The 18,357-nt window shown below is 44.7% G+C and overlaps 1 protein-coding gene across 4 annotated transcripts in view; it reads right to left on the bottom strand.

Annotated features, from left to right (window-relative positions):
* Positions 1-18,357, bottom strand: part of SUSD6 (sushi domain containing 6) — a 77,794-nt gene that overhangs the window by 34,421 nt on the left and 25,016 nt on the right. For 3 of the 4 annotated variants that reach the window (XM_084519494.1, XM_084519495.1, XM_084519496.1), the window contains 2 exons: positions 9,655-9,841; positions 5,276-5,305 (listed from right to left, as the gene is read on the bottom strand). In XM_084519494.1, coding sequence (XP_084375620.1) covers positions 5,276-5,305; positions 9,655-9,775 — 151 coding nt within the window. In that variant the 5' untranslated portion in view covers positions 9,776-9,841. The remainder of the gene's footprint in view (positions 1-5,275; positions 5,306-9,654; positions 9,842-18,357) is intronic. The other variant, XM_084519497.1, reaches the window with a different exon arrangement.

Genomic DNA, 18,357 nt, shown 5'->3' with positions numbered 1-18,357 from the left:
GAAATGCTGCCACCAAACCCAAATCATTTAAAAAAGAAAAAAAAAAAAACACAAAAGCTTTAATTCTGCAGGCACCCTCCCTTGGTGCTAACTAACCAACCGAAGACAGGAGAGAGATTTCCTCCATTTAAAGCTGCTAATTAAGTTAAGAGTTCAGCGGATGGAAACAGACTTAGTGATAGATGCTTCCCTGCTGTCAGAGGATGGAGAACAGACATCGATTTTCATCCTCTCAAATTGCTCCGCAGTGCCTGATGCAGCCAACCATGAAATACTCCTGACCTGCCTCAGACAAGTGGCAGGTGGCCAGAGGTATGCAGTAAAATAGTTAAGCCTTTGCTCATCTTGATCGTAGCCGGAGAATGAACCTCCCCACAACACCCCTAATTAGCAGCCTCTGCCAGGCTCTCCCGGTTCTGCTGATGGCAAGAATCAGGGATGCTCAGTGCAGTGGGAGGCAGGCTGCAACCTCCCCTTCCCTCCATGCAGTCACACTGCTGCCTGCTCCAGCACACCAGTCTTCACGGCATCAGCACATGACCAGCACTGGAAAGAGGTAGTTAAAGTGGAACCAAGCCAGACCGAGGCAACGCTGACAGGAAAAAATATACATGTATAAAATAATCAGTGCTCTGAAGAGGTGCTGCAGCCCTGAGGAGTCTCCTGAGTTAGAGACAAATGCCAACACCATCAGTTCTCCGAGGTGCTTAGAGGAGACAAACCTTCTCACAGGGACTAACCTCTTCCAGCACAGCACTATCAGAGCTGAAACTGTCAACCTAAGGATGACATTCGAGTTTGAGAAATAAATGCAAATAAAGAGACTGAAAGTGGGAAGGTCTGAAGGTTAAAATTATGTTAGCTCAAGGACATCTACATCACAGCAATATTAATTTCTACTTTGGGCTGTCAATAACATTTACAGCAAAACTAGCTTGTTGGGAAGGCAAAATTGAGGACTAAAAATACAATAGTAAAAACAAACACTGCATCTTCATGGGTTTCACCAAGAATTGCACTCAAAGGCAAGCTCATGGCAGCCTGTGACTATGTTAAGATTTTTCAGCTTTTGTATTAAAAATTAATAATTTCCTCCCTTTAGAGAAAATAGCAGCTGAATCTAAGCACCCAAATGATAAAACCTCTATCTTTTGTATCTTGTAAGCCAATTACATCCAAGAAAGTGTTTACAACAAAACCAGAAGGTTGTCCTAGAGGAGTATCCCCCAAGGTTACTTTTGGTAGGGAAACTAAAACCAGTGACATATTGGAAGGGCCATCATTATAGTAACACAAAACCTCAAGGATATGGTCCTTTGCTTGTACTGAAGAGAAGCAAAGACACTCTGCAGCACAACACATGGCTCAGCACAACTCTGACAGTACCAGTCCTTTTTAATAAACAAGTAAGTTGGGGAGAAAAGGTGAACTACTGGAGACAGGTTACATAGCAGGCACATCCCCAGGAGTCTGAGTTTCAAGTTTGGCCACTATGATGGTAGGAGTGAAAGGGGCCAGATTAAACAAGATGAAAGGCATACTTTCCTCCCAGCAAGGATAAATCAACAGCTCTGATTTTGGTACGACACAGAGTTACTTTCCAAAAGACCTCTGCAGCATCAGGTAAGTCCCCTGGCCAGGCTCCCTGATGATGCTGGTGGTCCAGAACAGACACACAGCAAGCACCAGAAGCCCCACACCCCGCTCTGACACTCACTTCGTTCCACGCACACAGTGACACAGACCCTGCTCGGAGAGCACTGCCATCAGCAGGGAACAGTACTTGGTGTTGACAGGGATCCAGGGTCCAGCAGCTTTAATAGGTTTAACTTGTTTACAGTAAAGATTCCTCTACAGCGGGTGTAGCAGACAACTGCAGGATGGGGGAGAGGAGCAAAGCTGCTTTTAGCTATAAAACTGCAGACAAACTAAGAAAAGCAGAACTTCCTCAGAAAGTCATAGACATTTCTCTGAACACGGCAGCAACTTCCACCTGAAATTCCTCTTTGTCTTTTGTTTTACACAGAGGTCAGAGCCCTTGTGGGCAGACAGCCAGGGCTCCAGTAACCCCCATCATCATCCTGCTCTGCTCCTGCCTGGAGGAGGCTCCAGCCTCAGAGCTTTGGTCCCTGGAGGGCACACATGCTTCGTAACCCTGAGTTCTTAAACTCTGCCACAGTCTCATTAGTCAGTCAGTGCTGCTGCATACAAAAAAGCCTCAAAAGCCTAATGCATTAAAGGCATATCCCTGTATACTCCTGCATTAAGACACTTACCTAACCATTAAAAAAAAAGTATATATTTCTACTACAGTTCTCCCTCTCAAGGCTGTACTATTCTCAACCACTCTAATCAGCTTGCATAACTAAAATTAAAACACCACCTTCTTTCAGGACTTACACTACTTAATCACCAAGCCACTAATTGGCTTTTTAAACCACCAGGATCTTTTCACAACTCCACCTGTGGAAGCCTTCACCTTCCTGCTTTCCTGAACTCCCTGTCCCCCTCCTCTCCTTCTGAGGATCTTCTGCTTCACTCACCTTCAGTCTACTCTGCCATCTTCCTACAAATCTCAATCTGTTTGTAGTCCATTTCTAGGCTCAGAGAGGCTCCAGAGAGGACTAGAATATTTTGAAGGAAATAGAGCTACCTAAAGCAGAAACACTTCTCAGCAGCTGACATTTCCCAGACTGCAAAGTTGCCTGAACAGCAACACTGGTAAGATCACAAAACTATTTTATTCTTTCTGATGCACAGATTTATGGATGCATAAGGGTGTGTCCTGCGTGAAACTCATACACCATGCTGGTCCTTTTCTCAGAACACAGAAAATGTTCCTCTAAGCTGCAAAAGCAGCTTCTGGCTTCCTCATTATACCTCTCCATGTATGTGAGGCCTATCACGTTCCTTCCCTGACCTTGGGCAGAGAACTCAATACATCCTCCAACAGAGCTGCACACTCCAATCTACAGGAAGTCCACATCTCTCAAATCAGACACGATTCTCCTTTCACTCACAAAGGGAAAAAAAAAAATACATCTCAAGAAGCTGCAGCAACGTGTCTCTCTGTTCACCAAAAGGACAGATTTTCCCCTCTGAATTACAATGATGGGCTAGACATAGACCTCTGAGCCCACAGCATTTAAAGATGTTCTTTTGTTACCCTTCTATTCAATTCTTTGCCTTATGCTTCCCCTGAAATGCTTCTCTTGCCACACACCAAGCAGATAAATGCACTCACCCTTGCATTCCTGGCACTGTCCGTCTCTAGAAGGAACACACGACCATCTCCATCCAGCACGAGGCAGGCCAAGGTATACAAGCACTAAGTGAGCATCCCCACTGCCTCTTGAGAGTCTCCTCGGCACAGGAACTCCCAAAGCTCCAGTCCTCCTTCCATTATAAGAGGATCACTGCACTAGGCTGGGCCAGAAAGCTCAGTTTATTCTTTAACAGTTTCAGTAACAACCCCCTCTAGCCCAATCCACCTGGCAACCCATCTAAGCAGTCGCATACCTACGGGAATATTTCAAATCCCTTAAAAGACTTCACATCTGGAAACAAACAATTCACCAGTCCTCCAGCTCCAATACAACACTTTGCAAAAGCAGAGACTCAATTACCTCAGGGGAATTCCTGCTTGCAGAGGAAGAGAAACACTCCCCAGAGGTTTTGTTCATTAAAAGGAAAATGCTTTTTTAGATGCAGATCAACACACACAGATAAACAGGTACAAACTCATAAGACATAATCCTGTCACTTGCACAGATGAAGGGGAATAGGTCCAACAAGGAAGGAAAAGCATTCAACATAACTGGAAAAAGCCATGCTTTAACTACCAAGGTAACCAATTTAGGAGTCAAAAGGGACACAAGCAGCAAAGGAATTGCAAATGGCACAAGGTAATGGCAAGGAAACTGTCTTCTGTCGTGTTGTAAGGACCTGCTTGGTGTGTGGCAAGAGAAGCATTTCAGGGGAAGCATAAGGCAAAGAACTGAATAGAAGGGTAACAAAAGAACATCTTTCCTATGAGACTAGGAAAAAAAAATAAATTCTTCCCAAATGATGGAGTCAAGCAGAGAAAGAGGAAGGACTCCGATAAGAGGAAGTGGCTTGTCTGAAGACAGACAAGTCTGTATCTTCAGCATAGCACGCAGCAGACATTAGGGGACACCGATACAGAGATGAGTCAGAACCTGGACTAAACTCACAAATAACTTTCTCTTGAAGAAGGAACCATGCCATACAACTCCTCTCCCTGCTCTCCCCTACAGTGAAACTCCTGCCAGTTTCCATCTTTCTCGTTCCAGCCCAAAAGCGAAGCCAAGACGCGTTAGCTGGACCAGCCAATGCTTGAGCTATTTCCTAAAGTAGCTTATTTTCTGCTAGAAACCCTGGCCAAGAACTGAAGGCACCTTCATACTAGACGTGTGTTACACCAGTCTTGCCAGGAGTCAAATTTAGACAGATTAAAAATTCAGGATTCAGAAGACTCCATCTGCTCTTTTTCTCCCCCTCCCACTTTGTGACAACCAGAATTTGGTAGGTGGTAAGATCACCCTCCCACACCTTTAAATAGTTCTTTGTGAATCCATTCCCATCGGACCCTGTTCTTGTCTTCTCTTTTTGTGGAGAAGGGGAAGATTCAGACTAAGCAGATCACATTTCAGAGTTCAACAAAGATTTACACAAATTTTTATATATTTAGAACAGATACAGACAGCCAAATAAGCTTCCCACTTCCTCCCAAAATCACATTCCTCTGTAACATGCATACAGGAAAGGTTTTACTTTTTCTGAGCACAGGAAATGAAAAGCTGAGTATCCAATGCAATATATCCAGTCGTGCTCCGTGATGAGATTTTCGCCTTTCTTGATTAAAGAAAACAAAAGTTTTCGTGGTTTTTTTTTGGCCTCAGTTTTGCCCTCCCTGCCTTCCCAATCCTCTCTGGCAACCTCTCAAAACTTTCACGGGCTTCATATCCTTCTTTTCGTGTTTTAATGAAATATTTATTCTATTTGGTTTTCCTTGAGTCATGTGAAGTTAAATGCTATGCGGATGCACAGAGATGCCTTCAGGCACAGTGGAACATAAGAAGTTCCTCTGAGGGCAACCATCCCTCCCAAATACAAGGGAGGAAAATAGAAATGAGCATCTCAGCATCCAACACAACACAAGTAAAATTGTGAATCCTAGCTTATTACTGGTTAACATAAGAGGTTAAACACCACACTTGGTTCTCACAGTACAGCAGTGAATGAGTCTACTCACATGTAGGTCCTTTGGACTTGCTGAGCCAACCTAAAAGGACAAACAAAAGGCAAATTAAGGGTTATTATTATGCTTGCTTTAATTCATCCTTCAACCATTAGAACAAGTTGTATGCCTACCTGAGATTCCTACTACATCCTTTACGTGAGCTGCTTAAATAGCACTGCCTAGATCAGTGCAGGAACAGTGTGTTACTTGACTAGATTAGTTTTGAGCCCATCCGCATCTTCCTCCTAGCCACCTTCACAGCCCAGACATCATTCTGCAGCTCCTCACCATGCTCTTCTGTTCCCCTCTACTCTTAATAAGCTCTCCAAAGGGAATAAAAAAAGGAATCACACCCAAAACTCCACCCTGCCCTTTTCTCTCTGTGGGGAACTACATACTTCTTTGTGCTGACCCAGTAATTTCTCCAAACCCGCACTTATATAAAGCATTAAGGTTGGAATTGAAGTCCTCTGTTCGTGCATGACACCTCCTCACATTTCTGTGTGGCTATCCAATGCTGCACTGTCCTTGTTTTCACGAACACTGAATTCGTCCCTAGCGGTATAAACGCCTTCCTTTCAACCGCGTAATTAGAGACAAAGGAAACCTCTGCTTCATACAGATTCCCAAAGAACAGGGACAAGTCTGGATCTGCTCAGTGGCTGGAGTGCACTCTAACAAGCTGTTCCATGCAATGCAAACAAACACCAGCGGTATCCAAGAGCTTCTGTGCAGAATAACCTTGGCACTGAAAAGACCTTAGCACAGCATGCAGCAGATTGGCTGCATTTGCGTCAGAGACAACACGCAGGAGTGAAGTCGCTTCAGTTTATTCAAGATCGATTTATCTCTTTAATGGCAACTCTAAAAATTAAAGAGCTTGCTTTATGGTATTTCACACGTGATCGGTCAACAAAAATCAGGCTGTGTTTAAATCTAAGTGCACTTCAATTCACCAAGTCCGCATTATTAATTTTTAAAGGTTAATAGCTAAGCTCTCTATGGGTATTGATATTTGCTTATTTCGGAATGTATAATACTTTTACTGACACCTTTACTTGCATTTCTCAAGACAGGTGGTGTTATTATCAGTAATGAAAAGCCCAGCCTACGTTTTGACAGAGCTGGTTATGAATCCAAGAGAAATTACACCATTTAGAACACACATGATAGGAAGCTTTCAGAATATTTTAGAGACTGCAAGTTAAAAATTTAATGAGCAATTTATTCTGATCCACTGTCACCCCTCCAGAAATAACCTGATCAGGCAGGAGGACCACTGTGAATGAGATAAACACACAAGGCCTTTGAGAGCTTGGGAATAACCTTTAAGGGACACAGAAGGGAGGCAGGAAAAAAAAATTAAAGCAACAAAGAAAGAATGGAGAAGCATTATGGTTCAGAAAAAGAGAGAAAGTGGCTGTTACTCCTTTCCAACACTTGAACAATTCCCTGTCTCTACCTATTAGGTAACCCAGCTCTCAGCTACATTCCAGACAAACCCTCAAAGAAAACAGATGAGAACAAGAATTAAGCCTTGGCATTTCAGATTCTTGCTTCCCAGGTCTCTTGTGCTCATTCATTCCTAATTTCCCTCAACTAATCTTGGAGAACTTGCTAGAGGGGAAAAAAAGACACATCAGTGATAAAGCTCAAAAAATATTTCTGAACAGCACTGAAGTCTTCCTAAATCCGTCTCTTCTGACACAGCTTAATTGTTTGCCCATCACCAAATGCTGCACTTGTTTTGTGCCAAAATATGTGCAGTGGTTATTTTTATATTTGTGATTATATTCCCGTGAAAAGGGAACAGTTTCCCCAACCTCTGCAGTGTGCTTAGTGACCAAGCAACTTATCATACTCATCTCGTGGCACTCAGGGATATTTGGATAGATTGCTTCAGACAAAGTGCTGAAGACTTTTGTTAGAAATCCATGCATAAATAAAGCCCATTTATTACCAGAGGAGAGACCAAACGTTTGCTGACTGGAAATCAGCCTGCCCTCTGCGTTTATCACGTGTAAAAGAGAACACGTTCCTGCCCAGAACATGAATATGTATCTAGGCCTCCTGGAAGTCAAGCAATAGCATTTCCAAAGAGCAAAATGATCGCAATACAATATGCATTATATGGTTTTAAGCATATGAATCGCAAGCTCTGCTTTGTCACTTCGAGCCGAGCCAGCCCATTGTCTCCATGCTTGTCTGTCTTTTTATGAGAACATTCTTCATCTTTTGTAGCAATTGTGAACATGTCACATCGGCCCCGCGTTTGAGATAAGCATTACCACCAGGAGATTTAATACAACCTCTTGCTTCACGTTAACACCGCTTCGCTCTGCGTGTATTTGCTACATAAACTAATAAGATGAGGATAGAGGGGCGGCTGGGGCAGGAAGATGAGGGAAAGATGATTTTCCAAGCGCCTCGCCAGCCCTCTTTGTGCCTCCATCTGGCCCCCGGCGCCGGGGCTGCCGCGCTCATTAGCGCTGCTGACGGCTGAGGGGCCGCTGCAGGTGCGGCTCCCCGGGCCTGACATGGCCGTGCAGCCCCATCCCTCCCAGCACCCCGCAGTTGGGTCGCAGCCTCCCCACCTCACAGCCTCCAAGCCTGTGGGGGGAAGGATGGAAGCTCAGCCGGCCCTTCCCCTCCTGCAGGATTTATTTCCCCCTTTGTGTCTTGCCCTCTGCTGTATGCTTGGGTTTCCCCTCCGCACGCGCTCACTTCTCTCACATCCCCCTGCAGGAAACGCTTCATGCCTAGCCACCATAATCCTATTTAGCCGATGATCTGCCTTGAGCAGTTTACCACAGCTGGTTTCGGGTCCTGAAGCGAAAGGCAGTACAGGAAGGGAAACAATGCAGAACCACTCTAGGGTCTCACCATATGCTTAACTAGTGCCTTTGTTAATATGACATGGGATGCCTCAGAAACGATCCCAAAAACATTTGCCAGCATCGTGGCTGCCCTTCCTCTCCTCAGCAGCCGTGTGCAGTGCAAGGCATTTGCATACTGATTACAGACTCGCTCTGAGGTGCTGCAGTGTGTAATTGGAGTTTCAGGCAGGGATGGTGCGTCCCAGCCCCAGGCGGCGAGGCGGATCTGGCAGGCCTACAGCTGAAAAAGGCTGTGGCATCAGCAACAGCAGCGAGGCTGCAAAAACCCAAGGACAGACCAGATTGAAAGAGACCCCGTCCCCTTCCCCCTCTTACTATCTGTTCTTGCCAATCAGTCACATGCACTTGTGCTTCTCTCCTACACCTCTCTTTACGTACAAAGCCAAAATCATGCCAGGAAGAGATAGAAATCTGCTATACCTCATTTCAGCAGCCTCTCCCTTCTAACCTGAAGAGCTAGAAATATTATAAGGAGACCAACTCCTCCGGAAATTTCCAGCACCAGCAGACATTTCTATACAGGATAACCTCTGCTTTCAGCGCATCTGGCCATGAACATTTATGCTGCTCTACCACACAGAGACCAAACCAAAATTCACTGGAGCCAAGGTATATCGGTCACTGAATATTTTCAGGTACCATATCTCAAACAAAATGGGACTTTTTAGAGATAATACTGAGAACTGAGATTTTGTTTTCAAAGATAAGCTGTTGATCTGCACCGCTACAGCTTCTGAAATCAAATCTGCCTTTTTAAGAATAACTTCTCTTATAGCTCTGTGCAAGAACACACACCTAAAACGCACATACAAACTTATTCCCTCCATCCCATGCCACTGCTCATCAGTCACCTCTCTACAGACAAACTGCATCACGGCTGAGAGAAAAGACCCTATTTCAGGGTATCATTCCATTGCACTGCTATTTACATTATTCATCATACTTGTCCACCAGATAAAGAAGTTAGCATGGGGAGGAGCAAAAACCCAAGCTGCAATGACCTAGCAGAGGAGTGTAGTTTGTGGTTGCTGAGGTGTTGGAAGGTACCGCTCACGTAAACACTGCACAGACTCATCAGCTGTACAAAGAGCTGAAAGACAGTCTGTGCTTCCAAAACTACTTCACACAAGCAGTAGCTACAGGGCATACAAGTAAAAGCGTCTACATGAGAATATCACTCAACTAAAATGTGGTCCATGCTCGCTCTTCAGACAGTCCTGGCGCCCCCAGCTGCAGTAAAGAGATGAGAATGCAGAGAAAAAAAGCTGGGGGAATCAAAACAGTAAAGAATGAGCACTCATTTTGCTTGTATGCAAGACTAGTTCATTTCAGATACTGCCCTTTGTTTAACAAGTAGTGGTCGAATTTTTCCTGTGAGTACTGAAAGGTGCATGCAAATACAACCACTTCCAGCTTCCCCATAAAAATAAGGCCATCTGCATACTTAGACATCTCCCCCTCCCTGCAGTATAGGCAAGCAAAGGTTTCACTTACCTGTGGCCTGTGCTTCCAAGATAAAGGTACCAAAGATAACTAGCAGAAGAAATAACCCATGGCTGGTCAAGGCAAGAGACGATCCTGTGTTGCTCTTTGGTGCTACCATTCCATGGCACATCTTTTACCCACCAAAGTTTCTTTTAAAAAATTCCCAAAAGATCTGGTTGATTAGGAGCACCTCAATCTAGAACAAAAAAAAACAAAGACAAAGAAACAGTAAGTGTTAAGCCAAACATCTACGACATCCAAGGGGAGGGAAAGGAAAATCATAAACACACATGAGCAACCTTTTGTATTTTCTAGCATTTAGAAACCTTACTAAGTAGGTATCCACAGTTCACATGGAAAAATAAGAGCAGAAGAAGCAATCTTGTGCATAAGAGATATTAAAAGGAGCTGTATTATAAAGAGACCAGCTCTTTTCACTCACCTTCTAATACTTCAGGTATGAAGGCTGCCTTAACTTACAATTAGTTTTAGGTCTTCCTTTCAAGATAACCCCAGAGGATATAGCATCTGGAGGATTTGTTCCAAAATAGTTTAAAGAAAGCCAGCCTTCCTACACCCCCCACCTTTCAGAAGACACAGCAGACTGTACTAGACAGCTAGGATAAATAAATCAAATGCTCCCTCAGCCACCTGGAGAGGCGCAGCAAACCTGACAGCCAGCCAGCAGGCAGGCAAACACACGCTTACGAGGAGGAATGTAAAACAGCTTGCAAACCTCAGGTACAGTGTTCTGACAGTACACAGCACAGTAATTAAAATTGCAGGATGTGACACTGCTCATACCTGAGGACTGACAGATTCAGCCAGAGCCTATCAGACGCTGTCGCACTGAAAACACATCAGTGTGCAAACACACAAAGCATAGTCGGGAAATTGAGAAAGCACAACCTGAACCCCAGTGCAAGCTGAACCCTATTTTTAATGAAGAAAGGGAGAATTTCTTCTTTTAATGAAGAGGGAGAAAACTGGTATAAAGCCAACTGGTCAACACTGGGTTAAAAGAAAAAACAGACGGAGATGCATTTCAGCGCTTCTATCATACTGTTCCTTACATGAACACACAAAGCTCAGGGGGAAAAATACCTAATTTTGCAAAAGTTACTGTTTCTTTACACTTGACCACAAGAATACTTTCAATTTTGAAGGAACCTCCCTTTCAGCCACAGCTTCTTTAGTTAACTGGATATTTACACCAAAGGAAGATTTTTTGGGGGGCAAGTTTCAAAATTGTTGGATAATTCCAAATAAATTTGAGAGGTGTAGAGGCAGGTATTTTCCTTTTTGATATCCTGTGCAAACAGATATGAGATCTGGGGAAGGCAGTATAACTTTTAGATCCTTACATAGTACTTACAGGAATTCACGACACACCAGCACTGACCAGAGATGCACATGATTCAAACAGCCATGACTGACATTTCAAATTAGGCAAAAAAAAAAAAAAAAAAAGGAAGTAACTGCATTATGGGTGGAAATACGTAAATTTGTTGTTATAACTGGAAGTCATACTAATGAAGAGGGGGGTTTCCCTAGCTCCATGTCACTACTTTGCTCATACCTAACTCACAAAAGGGCTGTCTTTAAAATTTTGATCTTTCAAGTCAATTAGCCTCTAGCACAGAAGAATTCTTTGTCTGTGCACACCCCCGCCTTGAAACATCATTTCAAGATGACATTTAAAATGCCACATGGCAAGCCTGGAACTGATGCTACAATCAACTCTGTGTCTGCCCCCTTGGTTTCCTGCCTAATTCGGAGGAGGAGGGAGAGAAATGAAGTTATCCCACTCCATACTTGTAACACTGCCAACAGATTTCTAATGTGTCCCACTGATGAGGATCTGATGCTTTGTTCACCAAGCTCAGCCCTCCTACAGTGCAGAAAGGATTAAGGATGCTGCCGCTTACCTGCTAGATTTCCTTCAGCAGCACAGACTGTGGCATCAAAAACACTCCTCTGAAGAAAGCCAAGCCAGCTACTCTGTACATTTTCCCCCTGCATGCAAGTCAAGCCTCCCACGTGGATTTTAAGTTCACATCCAGCTGGATCACGGCAGCATCTGGCCCGTACTCCAGCCCAACAGCTGGATGTTTTCTTCCCAGTGGCTGCTGAACGCTGAACTACAGCCCTCAATGCAGCATGCCGTCCTCAGCGAGTGGCCCTCCTGATTATATCAGGACAGGTCTGCCCTCTCCCTTCCAGTTTAATGAAGCCTTATTAGTATAACAAACTTTACAAGTCTTACGAATGTACCTTTCAAAGGCAGCCCTCCCTGCCCTCGGAACAGGGCTGGCTGGGTGACACCGACAGCAACTCAACAGACAGAAGTAGGGAAGACAACATACAATTAGGGCAAAATTCCCGGAGACACCTGGGGTGTGCTGCATCATCACAGAGGCGTTTTCCTCTTCCAAAGACTGCACGTGGAAGCCAGCAGTCTAATTTTGGTCTCTGAACAACAACCAAGCGAGAGATGCCTAAACCAAGAATTTCTTCTGCAGGACTCAATTATTGCCAATTCTTGATTTGCTAACAGATTGCTGCAAAGCACACGGCTGCTTCTCCTGTCTTCTACCGTCAGGCAGGGTTTCCCCATCTCCTTTCAGTTCCCAGTCACCTGAGTGCTCCTGGGTTATCAGGAATCCTGTCTGTCAGATGCTGGGCTGCCCTAGGAGGAACACCGTAAGCTGATGCTGCTGTGCCTACAGGAACATACCACTAAGCTGATTTAGCTCAATGGGGGAATTGCAAGAGACAAAGGCAGCAAAACAATTTTGTTGAAGATAGCATTGATAACCCCCTTGGAATTGTTAAAAGACAATGGGCACGGGTACTGCCTGGGAGAATCCTCCCTCAGGCTTCAGCCAGGTTACAAAACTTGTTCCCAGCTTTTTTTTTTTCTTGGCAAAATTAGAAGATGAAAGAGATTCTGGCTAGATAAGAAGGTATCCTCTCTTCCCAGAGGGGAGCTGGTGGTTGGGAAGCTATTTAGGCATTCAACTCTCTGCAAGTTGATTGTTTCAGCACATTGCTTGCACCTGCAGCTCAGGGGGGAACAGCTTTCACAACAACTTTACAGGCCTCCACCTCCAGAAGTTGGCTTGCAACATCCAAACCAGCTAGCTAAGGAGCTGCAGCACCACAGTGGCAACCTTTTAGTTCCCCCCCCAAAGGTAGCATTGCAATTTAATGCATATCACTATCTACAACTCCATGCTGCAAGCTAGAAAATTATCCTCTCTCTCATCCCTCCCTCCCCACGCCAGAGAAACCGAACCACCCAACTCATAGCAGCTCCTGCTATCTGGTCTGACCACTGTTGATAAAAATAAATAAATAAACAAGCCACAAAGAACCCGAGTTTGCTAGACTGACAACTCTTATCTCAGGGCCCAGCTTGGCGTGCTTCTGAGAGAAAATAAAAGCTAACAGGAGGAAAAAAGCCTTCTCCCTGTTCGAGCATTGCCAATACATCGCAAAGCACACACATTTATCAGCAGAAACATACTCTCAGGGAGATAGCGTAACAATTCACAGGTTCCTGTAAATCAAAGCGGTTCCCCTGTTTATACACAGGGCTAAGGAGCAGGCTGCTTTCCTAAGTGGGTCCTACCAACACGGCAGAAGCCTACAGTAGCACGAGGATAAGGAGTTGGAGCGCTTTGGACCTGTTTCACATGCCACAGCCTAAGCTAAGGGGTTATGGGAGAATTAAAGTTCAAACAGATGTTTTCCAAAATAGTATTTAGTATAGTCAGCAATTCCCTTAAATACAGTAAGGAGAGGAGAGGAGATTTTTCTTGGTTAACTACTTCAAGCCATAAAGGTTGTTTTCTTTCCAACACATGTTTTTCAAAACACCTAAATCCGGACAAGAAAATAAACTGCCCTCCGTGGCCGCAAAGCCAACAGCCCACGCCCTCCCGGGGAATGCCCTGAACAAGGGAAAAAGCATCCCTCGCTTCTGGGTACAGCCACCCCTGCTCTCCCAGCTTCCTGGTAGGGCAAGGCAAGGTTTTGCAGCACGCAGCCTCCCCAGTGACCCTCCAGCATCAGTCCCTCTCGCAGCGCCCCTCCAGCAGGAGCCAGCTGCTCCGACACCACACGGGTTGGCTTCTGCAGGAACACCCCGGAGCAGGCATTAACCTCCACCAAAATCACGCCAGCCAGACTTCCCACTCTCAAACCACAGCCAGCCCTTTGCAAGGATGACGCACTTGCACATGGTAGAAGCTAAGTTGTTTGGAGACCTCTGCCATTTCTCTTCTAGACCTTCAGAAGCTGCCAATTCAGACCCTTCAATACAAAATCACTTCATAAGCACGCACACATTTTCCCAGGATTATGACTAATTCTCTGATTTTTCCCCATTTTGTCACAGTAGCGCTCCTAGGTTGCCATGGAAGAGTGATCCTTGGGGGTCACACACGCTCAGGACACAAAAACAAAGAATTCGGGCAGTTCTGGTGCACCAACAAAGGACATGGGATGTTGGGGTGCAGGGACAGTCTGAGACACCCCAGTTGCTGGAGATGCCTGGCAAGGCTATGCCCTGTGTCACTGCTGCTGGAAAACAGGTCTTTAACCTGGATTCTCCGCAGTTTGCCTGAGAAGTGTTCAAGTATGTTTGGAATGCTACTGGCTTGCTTTTAAATACCATGCTTCAAATTCACCAAAAGAAAAGGAGTTATCCTCACGTGCATCAAAAAAATCTCTATTTTAACCACTTTGTTTCCCCCTTCCACCTTAGGGAATAACATTCAGAAACTGTTTGGTACCTCCTGAATGCACACCGCACAGATTGTACCAGCGAGATGAGTGCCTTGTATGCACAGCGTACCCTTTGAAAAGCTAAGCACGAGGATTGTTCTTGCCTCACGGCCACACTGCAAGTGGAACCTGACATGAGCACTGTGGTTCAGAGGGTTTAACCTTCACCCTCAATTGCTGTTTTTATTTTATCCTTATTTTGCCTGCCTTCAACAAGCAGCCAAGCTTTAAAACAAGAAAGTCATCCTTTCTGCTGGCTGGTGAGAAAAGTTACAGAAAAAAAAGTCTAAGTGACAGCAGAAGAAAGGAATCCTTAATGTACCTACTTCCCATAGCTAAACCAGTTTAACTGAAAGCTTTTAGAAACAGTATCGTATTTTAAACATCTTGGGATAACTTAACAGATCAATTACCTATTAAGTTTAAGTAGACACACAGAAAGAACAAAGCATTCACAGTTACCTTAAGGCTGTTTACCTTAAGAAACTATCTTAATTGTCTGACTCTTCAGCCCAGCCAACTCTCAGTTATCCAAGGTAATTGGAAAAGGTGGAAGAGGAAAAGAAGAAAAACTAAATAACCCACGTAAAGTCAACACCTCCCCAATAACCAGATAATTTAGAATGTGTGTGCTCAGCAACTTAAATTTACACCTTCACCTTTGAATTATAAAAAGGCAGATTTTTGCATAGGACAGGCACAGCATAAATGAGAGGGCTGAAATGCATTTATCCCCAGCTACTGTGCCAAATCTCTAGGACAGACAGAGCCACTTATGTCAGAGACTGGAATCAGAGCACATCCCCCTGCAAATAACAACCAGGCTGCAGCCTGTAGCGGGACCTTAATTGTTGGGTTTCCCACTTTGTTGCCCAACTGTGTCAGAGGGCCTGGTCAATGGCCTGCAATTCAGCTGTTTTGTTCATATTTTTATTTTGTTTTGCCATATAAGTATCTTGCTTAACCTGTTACCAAGGTTTCTGAAACACCAGCACATTGTTGCTGCAGAACTCCCATTTTCAAGAGGGAACATCAGGTTGCTCAAAAAAAGAAAAAAAAAAAAAAAAAAAAAAAGTCAACAACTTCTTGGAGAGCTAAATTCTGAAACTTCATTTTAATCAGAATCACAGAATGGTTTGGGCTGGAAGGGACCTTAAAGATCACCTGGTTCCACCCCCCTGCCATGGGCAGGACACCTCCCACTAGACCAGGTTGCCCAAAACCCCATCCAGCCTGGCCTTGAACACCTCCAGGGATGGGGCATCCACAACTTCTCTGGGCAACCTGCTCTGCCTGCATAATAATTAATTTCTTCTGAATATCTAATCTAAATCTCCCCTCTTTCAGTTTAAAGCCATTCTTCCTTGTACTATCACTACTCTCCCTGACTAAGAGTCCCTCCCCAGTTTTCTTGTAGGCCCCCTTTAGGTTCTGATCTCTGATAAAAGGCACACATCTATCTCCCCACAGCACCATTAAGGCACACTTACGTTTTAAGCCAGGGAACTGGGTTTTTCATTATCAGATAAACAGCCCATTACAGCTGGGAGAGTCGCAGCAACACTGCTGGCCCGAGTGAATAACCCTGCAAGATTCGCCAGTCTCACAGCTTATTGCCCAACCTCCTCCTCTCTACCCTTCCCACCAGTCTAAAGTCCTGTTGGCACCTAGGCCATGCTTTTGCACCACTCCCTTGCGTGCCTCCTTCTCTCACTTCAGGACATCATCCTGAGGTCAGCCAACCATATTTTTCTGTGGGCTAAGGGCAGGGACCGCTTCCACCTCCATCGATCCTCCTGCCATGCCAGCAGCTGGGTGCAAGCCTTTCTGTATGGGCTTCTCACCCACTGTGGCCCAGAGAAATGCACAGCAGGCTCAAAGAGGTTCCTCAGTCAATCAGAAATGAATCAGAAAAGCTGCAAAACTGAAATTGCAACAGTCCTCTTGTCAGTAAGGAAGAAAAAGAGGCAGACTTCTCAAAACAAGGTGTGCAAAACAAGGTATAGGGCCGCCAAGGGTACAAAGGGGCAGCATTCAGCACTCTTTACTCATCACGGGACAAAAGGTCTGAAGACAGGAGCTGGTAACACACTTGGGGTTAATCCTTCTTCAGCCCCATTTGATGGACAAGTGAAGTTTTAAACATAAATGAACCCAACAGATCCTGACATACTGTGGCTGCTCAGGGCACCTTGCTCGCCAGCTCTGTTCTTAGTTATTCAGCCAACAGAAGGGAACGAGAAGGAAGGCCTAGAGCCGCTCTAAGAAACTCTTGTGCACATCCACACAGCAGCAGAAAGAATAAAACTTCAGATCCCTTCTGCCTTACCCCAATTATTTTTATGTAGTATCCCGCTGAGAACCACAAGACACGTTTGGGCATTTTGAAGCAGCTTCACGTAGAGGAGGAATTGATTGGGGTTAAGCCAGCAAAGTGAGGAGCCCCTGATCCTCCAAAGAAAACCTGAGCAAGCATATTTTCACTGGCAACCTTCGAAGTCCATTGCTATTTCATTCTCAGTTGTAGTTCACAGATTTGCACCTCCTACAGTCTAAACTGCCATTTCATTCCCTGGGCACAGATTTAAGAGCCAAACGAGCCACACTACCCTGATCTTCTAAATAGATCTGTGCGCTGCAGCACTAAGTTCCATCTTCACAGGAAAGCATCAGAGCAGGCCTCTGAAAAATGCACTTTTCTCGAGGACCGAGTACATCAGACCTCCAGCTGCGGAGGACAGACCATTAGCGAGGTACTCTGAGCTGTCAGCAGGCAGTAACTGAAACACCATAGCTGCTGGGCTGTGAAATGGTTTCTGTTGAAGAGACTTGCTTTCCCATCCTGTGACAGAGTAAAGGGGACACCACAGCAGAGCTTGCTCCAAGACCTGGTTTTCACACTTGCAAATGGCACTCTCATACCTTTAGAAACAGAGTCAGAGACAAACAGGTATAAATTGTTTCAGCCTTGTGAAAACCCTTCCCCATTTTCAAGTGCTGTGGTTGACATGCCAGGTCTGCCAGTTGCAAAAATTTCAGGTTTTAGAACTGAAAATTATCTGATTTTCCTTGCCTTGGAAAGTCAGAGAGAAAGTCATAGAATCATAGAATAGAATCATAGAATATCCTGAGTTGGAAGGGACCCTTAAGGATCATCAAGTCCAACTCTTGACACCGCACAGGTCTACCCAAAAGTTCAGACCATGTGCCTAAGTTCACAGTCCAATCTCTTCTTAAATTCAGACAGGCTCGGTGCAGTGACCACTTCCCTGGGGAGCCTGTTCCAGTGTGCAACCACCCTCTCTGTGAAGAACCCCCTCCTGACGTCCAGCCTAAATTTCCCCTGCCTCGACATCATCAGGTGTGAAAGTCCTAGACATCATCAGCTCCTTAAGTTTTAAGAAGTTTCCCTGAAAGTCACAAGTTGTCACTGGAAAATCTTTCCATTTTACTTGGGAGGGTGCAGAGAAAAGACCAAATCTGATCATCCTTCCAAACCACGGAAGGAGAAGGAACTTTCAGGCAGCTCAGTTGCTGTGAACTTCCAGGCACCAGTAGGAAGGAAAAGCAGAGTGGTGGAAGGACAGGGGAGAGAGTTAGAGAAGTTAATATACACAACACCTCCAATGCACAGCAGATTTCTGTGCTGCTACAACAATGCTTATAGTGATGGGATCATGTCATCAATGAATGATGAGAAACTGGTTATTAAGAAGAAATACTGTATCTACTTTACTGATTTTTTGGGGGAACTTACTGGCATTATTATTAAATTACTGGGAATTTACTGGCAATATGGGATACAGTAGACACTGGGGGATAACGGAAAATATGTCTCAAGAAATCAGCTGGGAAAGATTGCATTTTTTTTTTTTTATAAATATGTCTTTATTTGGAAGAGCATTCCCTTTGGAAACTATT

The sequence above is a fragment of the Aythya ferina genome (genome assembly GCF_964211825.1).
Source record: "Aythya ferina genome assembly, chromosome: 5".
NCBI classification, from domain to species: Eukaryota; Metazoa; Chordata; class Aves; order Anseriformes; family Anatidae; genus Aythya; species Aythya ferina.
This window is presented reverse-complemented; position numbering and strand designations above follow the sequence as displayed.